Below are 9,728 nucleotides of genomic sequence, written 5' to 3' on the forward strand. Positions count from 1 at the left end.
AGATCTGTGCCACGGGGCCAGCCCATGGTGCCTCGGCCAACCAAAACTGTGTGGGAGGGCCTCACACAGCCCCCACATGCCCTATTTTTGGCCTGGATGGCTTCCTGCAGCACTCTGCCAGCCAAAACAGGGTGTGGGGGACTGTGCACAGCCCCCTCCGGCACCCTGTTTTGGCTGGCAGACTGCTGCAGGAGGCAGCACCACCTTGTCTTTAGCATCCTCTGCCAATTTAGAACTAGGTACCCTCCAAGATCTGAATGGCTATTGTTCAGAAGAGCCAAAAACATCTGGCTCTTCACCCAGGTCTTTGATGAGAGTGAGCCCCCTAATATCACTGAGTTTGTCAGCTTTTATCTTTATCTTTTGCCTGTGATTGATTTAATTCTAAATTTTTAATTGTAAACATCCAGAGTCATTGGGAATTGTGTGGTATATCAATTTTGTAAATTATTACTAATATTAAGTCCTCCTCTAGGACTGTGTCAGAGGTAGTAACAAAACACACTGTTGGACAGACAGTTTTTGGAGACATCTGGAGAAATTGTCAGTTCATTTATGCTCTGCTCCTATACAAAAGAGTCAAGCCCCATAGCAGCTGGGGACTCTACATGTCTTTAATCTCTGCATTTTGGAATTGAGACTATTTGTGCCAGAAAGTAAATCTCCCTTTGTCTGTAATAGCTGTTTTGAATGCAAAGGGAAAAAATGCATCTTGAGCATGTATCAAATGCCCACCATGACCACTCCCACACAGCCCCCCCTCTGTGTTCAAACACAACCCTGATGCAGCCCTCAATAAAATCGAGTTTGACACCCCTTATCTAGGCCTGCAGCAATAGTTTTGGGACTCCCTGGCATCTCTCTTTCTTCCGTATTTATTATTTCAGCTGCTTATTATCCCACTGTCTCGGAAACTTTCTTATGCCTTACTGTGTGCAGAGAGAGGAATGAATGATTTCTGAGTAGGCATGAATATCAATGCAGAACTACTGGCATGAGAATGAGATTGCAGGTAGTTCTCAACCTATAGCCATTTGTTTAGTGACCATGCAGAGTTACAACGGCACTGAAAACAGTCATTTATGATCATTTTTCATACTTACAGTTGCTGCAGCATCCCATGGTCACATGATCAAAATTTGGATGCTTGGCAACAGGCATGTATTTATGATAGTTACAGTGTCCCAAGATTATGTGATTACTTTTTGCAACTTTCTGACCTGCAAAGTCAATGTGGAAGCCAGATTCACTTAAAAGGACTACCTGTACCATGAAAGCATTTTAATTTTCCAGCTTCAAGACCTAAATAACTTAAAATGTTTATTGTGGCAAGGTATCATATTCATATGGAGGTGTGAAGGAGTGTGTGTGTGTGTATGTATGTATGTGCATTAAAAATGTGCTTTGTATGGTTCATATGTGATTCCATGATACAAAAGGTTGCCAAAGCATGGAACATTTTATTGTATTAAAGTACAATAAAAATAAGGTCAATCACACAAAGCAAGGCAGCAAAATAATATCAGGAAACAAAATAAAAATGTATTTGCACAATACTAGAAAATATTGATCCTCTTCAAGCAATAATGTACCTTTTTCACTTGGACCAATTATATTACACGATCTATAAATCACTGTGGTAATGATGGAGCACAAAATAATGGTTTGAGTCATAGAAAAAAAGAATGAATTATGAGTAATATACTTCTTTTGGAATGATGCTTTGTGTAATCTTGTATTGCTGAAGAGACTGGCTAGTTTTCTTGACAGCTGCACTTTATTTCCATATCTTTATCCAACTGCTCTGGATCTATTCATTCCAAAGCTTTCCTCAAGCACTTAAAAAGAAACTTCGTTTTTTCCCCTTCGGGCTGCCATTCATTTTTTTAAAATCCTTTGTTGACCTTGATTACGCTCATTCCTTTCAACTGAGGAAGCATTTGACATTGATTGAAAAAATCTTATTTTAAGATAACTACTTTGTCTGAGATACTATTGCTGCTGTCCTATCTCTTAAATTGGTTTCCATATTATTAATGTTTCCTGGTCTTTTCTGAACTTTTGGTAATTTTTATTCTTATAATTTACTATTGTTTATTATCCTCTAGGCTTCTTTCTGAACATACTTTTTTTTGGGGGGGGGGAAATCCCCCTTATTTTTTTTGCATTCCTATTTTTACATTGATAACTGCTAAATCTTTTTGTTCCTATGCCTTCAATCTTGTTGCTTCATTATATGAATAGCAATTAATAGAATAGAGTAGAATTTTTTCAACATGTGGAGAAAATTATCACTGTTGGAGAAAATTAAGGTGACTGGCAAAATTTGGGATTATACCGTATAAATTCAGTTATTTAATCCATTTCCCAAATTCAGTTACTTAATACATTATGCCTTTCCTACTAAAAGTTTGATGTGTTATGACTATCTTATAAAACACTGTAATCAAGATCCAAGAGAGAGATGAAAACAAAAAACATGAGCTTTGATTCACTTGTTCATCTACCACAAGGAAAAGAATGTCTAAAATTAAATTAATTGCAATTATATTATATGCAAGGCAACCTGTTCATGAGTGTAAAATATAAACTGGGACAGAAATATGCAAGATATATTATCTAAGTAAAAAGAGCTTTTTAAGTTCTGAGAAATAATATTCTGAAGAAGATCAGGCAAATTATTTGGGGAATAAAAGGGAGGAGAGGAGAAGAACAATCAGACTTGCAAGATTCTCTTATTATAGCCTGTCTTCAATAAAGTGTCATCCTGCCCTTCCTGTGGAATTTATTTTCTGGTATTCCTAGAGGGGCTGACAATTGGGAACAGAAGCTGCCCCAGAACAAACGAGAAGAGAACCAGTCATCTTTCTGCAACATCAGGCAGAAGTATGAGAAGCTTGAGAAGTATCAGAAAGAACGAACTAGAAAAGATGTGGAAAGTAATGGCCTAAATGATCCAGTGATGGTTAGGAGTATTTGGGGCTGAGATTCCTAAGCCGGGAGAGCGGCTCCAATATATTCCAGGAAAAACGTTGGAGCTCTCTGTCCATAAGAGTGCAGTATTGGGAACTGCTCAGAAACCTAAAACTCCCAGGCATCTGATAGACGACCAGAGATTAAGATACATACCTCCAAAAAAGATGACAAGGGATTTTTTTTAAATTTAAAAAGCAAAGGCTTTATTTTTTAATTTGTTCTATATATTAAATTTATATGCTGCCCATCTCCCTATTGAAGTGACTGCATAGCTTAGCAAATTATAAGGTAAGTATAAAAACAATTAACATTAATAAGAAATAGGGACTAAAAACCAAGAGGACAGATAGGCTAGGGGTGGGGGCTTCTCACCCTGTCAGTCAGCTCCAGCATGGAGCACCCCCATAATGGCAACAAGTCAACTGGCAGAGCCAGGTTTTAAAACCCCTTTGGAAGGCCAAAAGGATAGAGGTGGATCTCCGCTCCAGTGACAGGGTGTTCCAAAGCAGGGGTCTCCAACCTTGGGTACTTTAAGCCTGGAGGGTTTCAACTCCCAGAATTCCCCAGCCAGCAAGTCTGGCAAAGTCTGGAAGTTGAAGTCCTCCAGGCTTAAAGTACCAAGGTTGGAGACTCCTATTCCAAAGGGTGGTGGCCGCAAGAGAAAAGGCTCTTCTAGACCTTCCAGTCAAAGTTATCAACAAAGTTGAATTTATCAATGAACTGCCTTCACTTTCCCAGTAGCACAGGAACTAAGTCTAAAATATTTATGAGGCCTATAGGAGGTGACCTGATTGAGTGCGTTTGCAGAGCCTGGAGAAATGGCTCCACCCTTGTATGGAAATTCTGACTTTTAAAAGTTGTGGATAAGGCTATGGAAATTTCTACATTTCTTGCCTTAGAAGCATCCAGGTTCAAGGGTTGGTAGGAGGAAAGAGCGGGCAATTCCTCCAGTGTATAGAGGAGAAAGCTGAGATAAATAGCAACTACAACTCTTCCCTCTTTCCACATTTCCAAATTACTAGCAAAACTTTGCTGTCTTTTGATAGCCAAATCTGGCCCTAGCCTAGGTTCTGCCTTGGTTTAGCTTCCCAATAAGCAACCGAATTGGAAGATCATTTAAAAGTGGTTTATCAGGGTATCCTGATAAAGCAGGATCTTTCTATGTAAAAGGAGAGAAAACCTCAAACCCCATGTTACATTCCTTTTTATAGTTAACAAAAATGAAAGAGGAACTTGGGATACTGGAAAGAAAATATCCTAGAATAAGAGAAAAATATCAAAACACTACTGTATTGGTCTTCCCAGAATAATCTAGAAAACATTTGGATGTTACAGATTTGGCCATCTTCCCCTCAACACTAAATTGTTTTATTCAGTTAATCTCATTTTATTTTCTCATGTATGCATCCACAAACATGTAAGCTGTTGACTTTATAAATGTATAAAGCTTTCAGATCTGCCTCCATCAGCCAAAAATTGGCAGTCTGTCTTGCAATATTTTCTAAGAAAAAATGCTAATTCCTTTAGGAGACTTAAAATTTGTAAAATGTTCTGTAAGTTCTGCTGCTTCTAGCCAACCTCTACTGCACCTCCCTTAACTCCCAACATTACAAAACTGTGGTCTGCAAGCATTGAATTAATTTATCCACATTCTCTTTCACAAAGAACTTGCTTCACTTTAAAAGAGAGAGGCTGGTGTGAAATCACAGGGATGCCGGTGACATGGCTGATTTCAGTCTGGATGGCCTGGGGAACGTTGGGAAGTGATGTCCATTTTCACAAAAACAATAACCAGGATGGGAGATGCATTTATTCCTTCACTGTACCCAGTAAAAATGAAGACAGCTGTACAGGCTTCAGTGAGGTATTAATAACCATTCAAGATCTCCAGAGGGAGAGCAAAGCTCAGCAGCTGGAACTAGAGTCAACTAGAACTCAGCTTGATCTTCTGGAGAACCAGGTGAATCGGCTACAAGGAAGTCAACTTAGGAGGACTTCTTTATCTACAGTTGGCTTGCTTCAAAGGGAGGTAGAGAGTCTGAAGAGGGAACAAGCCGAGAGGGACATCCACATCAGCAAGCTGGAATCTACCATAAATGATCTCCTTCAAGACAAGTCAGCTTTAGAAGAAGAAAAGAATGAGCTGGAGAAAAGGTTAGAGAAAAGCATTGAGGAGGTGGCTCAGCTGAGAGTAAGCAACTGTCCTCAGACCAGAGAAGCCAGCAGGGAGCTCCTTCAAGGCTCCCAGGAAGGTAAATCTGGAGGTTCTCCAGCTAGGAAATGTGTTCTTAAAATATATATAATGTACAATTATAGATTATTTATTTTTAATTAATCATTTTTAAAGCAAACATCTGGAGAAAATGTGATGAAAATAACTTATGGAAATGTAGCCATGAAAACAAAATACAATATTTTTACAAATAAAGAGGATCTGGGGGTGTCTGAATGCCAGGGTCTGTACCACTTTGTTATTAAAAAAAAGCAAGGAGTGAAAGAGAATGGAAAAAATGTCTAAAAACATAAGTAAATATTGGATCTCTAAGTTCTCTTTTGTTGTACTCTGACTGATATACAATAAGATAATAAGTTTTAAGAATCTGATGATTGCTTTCTTATTCTAAATGTCCAGTCAAATGATCTGGCTTTGATTTACTTGCATTTATGGACAACGTTCAAAGAGTGATAGTAACAACAGATCAGGATGTGGTAAACTCCGGTAAGTATGTACTGTGGTAGCTTGTCACATTGTTTATGATGCTAATAAGAGCAAAAGGCCTGTGAAGATCTTTATGATAAGCCATTTTCTTTGGCATGTATGTTATCTCTGGCTAAATTTATAAAGCAATTTGGAAAAGGCTAAAGATTTCCAGCTTCCCCTTTTGGGGATTTGCTTTGTCCAGACGCACTGGATTTTAAAAAGCCAGATGTTGGGGAAAATAAAGTGATGAAACATCGGAACTGGGATCTGGTGTCTATTAGTGAAACATTTTAGAGTAGTAAACCTCATCTGATACTTTTATTTTTCTTTTGAATGCCTGAGGCTATTTAATAGTTTTCGTTGTAGGCAACTATTAAAAGATATTTTAATTGAGTAGCCTGGATTAATTCCATTTTTCTTTTTCCAATAGTGACTAGAAAGTTTGCAATCAGGGCATTAGTGGAACAGCCCTCATTCTATCATTTGCCTCCAGCTGATAATCAGAAGTCATCTTACCCACTACCAGTATCTGTGACGGACAAGCTCTCTCCATGATTACCCTAAACTAATGAAATTATTCACACAGAAAAAAATAATTAAAAGTGACTTTTCCTTTTGGTTTAAACAGGAAAGTTAAAATCAGCATAAACTGTACCAAGCAACTACTCCTGTAGCTTTTGCAATTGCAATGTTTGCTGTGTAAGGCTGCTTGTCTTTTGCAGGGAACTTCATCCAGCTATGGTAGCTGTCCATATGAGCGAAGTATTACTTCCTGGGACCCTCAATCATATGCAGAGCCTTCATAGATGGACCAAAAGCAATGAAAAGCCTTAAAGAGCAAATCTGTTACTTCTGGATTGCAATTCACGAACTGTATTTACCATAGAGAATTTTTTTTTTTGCCATCAATAGGTTCTATCTACACGTGGAAGGGCAAAATCAACATTTGTCTCTCATTTCTCCTGAAGTATGAGAAGTCACACCAGATTCATGAGGCAATTCTATGCATATGATACCTAATTTATAACCTCTTATTATAAAGTTCCAGGTTCAGATTTTATAGTATCAGTTGAAGGTTTTTAGTTATATCATCTTATTATGAGATCCTCCTTGATTTGCAATGTATCTGCCTTACAAAAGAATTCAATGAATAAAATGTTTGAAGTGCTTTCTACACACTAAAGTGATCTTTACTTACAAGTAAAGTTTTCAGGTAAAGTCACAAACCGCTCTTTCATGTGTATAAATTGTCAACAGGTAGGCATGCTATAACATTGTTGTCTTCCTTCCATTTTCTCTGAAGTGTCTAAGTGGGATACTGAAAATTTGGGCTATCAGGAGCTCAGATTAGACTTTGCTGAGGTTTCTTCATCTCATCTCATCGAGGAAGGCATTTCACCCTCGCCACCTAGCACTGAAGCTGAAGAACCAGGTATTAAATTTTGTGTATGTTCCTGGATTTTTTTTTTCCAGCTCTATTTAGGCTGCCATTCTCTTCTTCCAAGCTCATTAATTAGTTTTTTCCTATTTTGTCCAGGTTCTAGCTTAGAATTTGGAAATACTTTCATTTTAGTCTGAAGACAGAAAGGGAGGGGTTTTTTTGCCTGCCAATTTCTTTTTTTCAGAAGTGCCATCAAAATTTTGTCCCTTGCTCTATTTGCCAAGTGAAGGAAGATATTAAAATAGGTTCCTAGTATTTTGCATGATAGTCAATCTCATAGCTTCCTGACCAATTCTGTGGTGGGTGGGTGGGTGGGAAACCTTTGAAAAGTTGTGACACAGTGAGACTCAGAGACTCAATGAAGGAAAAGCTAAAGTCCATTTCAGCCATTTGCTTGAACTCATGAGGTCGGGGTCCACAAACTGGTTTCAAACTCCATATGTTCACCCAGGTAGCTTGCAGGAATGCTAAATTCATGGATAGAAAGATGAATGGGAATGCAGCTCTGGTATTGATGGTATTATTTTAGGAACATTGTCCTGGATTATGTGAATATCATTTGATAAAATTAGCTGTATAAAATACAATAATTTTGCGAAGAGGACAGTAAATGAATGCCCTATGCAATGCTTTAACAATGTAATCCTATGTCTTTGAACTAGAAAATAAGGCCAGTTGAACTTTGCTTATTTTGAGAAACTGCATTCTTGGCTAACTATCAGGCACTCCTCCCCCCATATGTTTTTTGTTGTCTTTTATAAAAAGCAGATTATGTTTGGCTCAGTTGCTCCCTGGCACTCAAGCAAGCTCTTTCTTTCCTCTTTCATTCGCTTTCTTTCCTATGGAACCAAGCCTACATTTCATATGTTCCTGATCTGAAGTGCTACACAAAAGTTCCACAAAAGTTCCAGTGAACATTTCTCCTGAATTTCGTTTCTTCTGCACTGAGTTTGAATGTTGGAAAAATATGGAAAATATTAACCCTACATCCATTTCTCATAGTTCTTTATAGATAGCTAATCACACACACACACACACACACACACACACACGTGTGTGTGTGTGTGTCTGTCTGTGTATGTGTCTGTCTCTGTCTCTGTGTGTCAGAGGGAGAGAGAGAGAGAGAGGGAGGGAGAGAGAGAGATCACTTGGGCTAAAGTAGGAAGTACATTCTGAATGTAGGAATAGACAAATACATACCCGCAAAACTGCCAATGTTGCAAATTATATTCAGAATTTTAAAAAGTAAAGGCATTATTTGAGGGATAATTTTCATTTAAAAAACACTCAAAAATAACTGAAGGAAGTTCAAAAACAAACAATACTGTTGGCTGTCTTGGTTACCAAAAGGTAGAATATTAACTAATTAATTAATTAATAAAATGGAAGAAGCTTTTTCTCTATTCCTTATATTTTCTTGTATAGCAGAACCAGAAAAACTTAGCTTCAGAAAACTGGCTGAAGCTACATATGTTCATACAGGCTGCTCTGCCAAATTAGAGGCATCCCTTTTTTGGATTCTGTTTGGAGATCATCAATTTTTAAAGTAATAGTGTATAGCTACATGTTCCTTAGTTTGAGAGATTAACTTCCTTGCTTATTTCCTGAATTAGGTTGCGGAACGCTAGTTTGGGTTGGTGCACCAGTGACCTTTCACAAGGCTGACACCATCACAGGGAAGTATGGTGTGTGGATGAAGGACCCACAACCTGTGTCTCCATATACCAATGGGACAATTTGGAGAATTGACACTGTCAGTGCGGATGTCCGCCATGTCTTTGAATATGATGATCTGGATGAGTTTGTGAAAGGCTACCCTTCCAAAGTTCATGTGTTGCCCAGATCCATGGAGAGCAATGGGGCTGTTGTTTATCGAGGTTTCCTCTATTTCCAGAGGCACAAGTCTAGAATACTGGTGAAATATGACCTAAAGAATGAAGTCATTGCAGTTCAGAAGGAGTTGCCCGATGCTGGCTATCATGGACAATTTCCCTACTCCTGGGGTGGATATACAGATATTGATCTAGCAGTTGATGAGATTGGACTGTGGGTGATTTATAGCACTGAAAATGCCAAGGGAGCTATTGTGCTTTCCAAACTGGACCCAGAAACTTTGAAGATTTCACAGACATGGAGGACCAATATTTACAAGCAGTCTGTGGCTAACTCCTTCATGATCTGTGGCTCCTTGTATACCATTAGTAGCTACTCATCCCCTGAGGCCACTGTGAATTTCATCTACCGCACAAGTACAGGAAACAGTGCACCGCTGAAGATCCGCTTTGAGAATCGTTACAGATACAGCAGCATGGTAGACTACAACCCTACAGAGAAGAAAATAATGGCTTGGGATAACTTCAACATGGTGGCCTATAACATCAGACTTTCCAAGATTTGATTATGTTGAAGAGATTGATAATGGGAAAATAGATAATGGAAATAGAGTTAGAAATCTTGTTAGCAAACTTTCCTTCCGCTAATTATCAACCGACATGAATCACCCAGAATTTCTTCTGAGCTACCCCAGTAGGAAGAAATAAGCCATGCAATGTGGGATCGACTCTTAATCCTTTTAATGAGTGTATACAATAAAATAGTCTGTGATTTACA

General features: G+C 38.4%; 1 protein-coding gene across 1 annotated transcript; it reads left to right on the forward strand.

Annotated features, from left to right (window-relative positions):
- The first annotated feature begins 4,586 nt into the window (after positions 1-4,586).
- MYOC (myocilin) lies at positions 4,587-9,728 on the forward strand. The gene is made up of 3 exons (XM_026703389.2): positions 4,587-5,228; positions 6,981-7,109; positions 8,732-9,728. Exons 1-3 carry the CDS (start codon positions 4,688-4,690, stop codon positions 9,514-9,516), a joined length of 1,455 nt encoding a protein of 484 aa, XP_026559174.2. The 5' UTR covers positions 4,587-4,687; the 3' UTR covers positions 9,517-9,728.

Source organism: Pseudonaja textilis, chromosome 3 (genome assembly GCF_049901715.1).
Source record: "Pseudonaja textilis isolate UNSWEBS1 chromosome 3, rPseTex1.2, whole genome shotgun sequence".
Taxonomy (NCBI): Eukaryota; Metazoa; Chordata; class Lepidosauria; order Squamata; family Elapidae; genus Pseudonaja; species Pseudonaja textilis.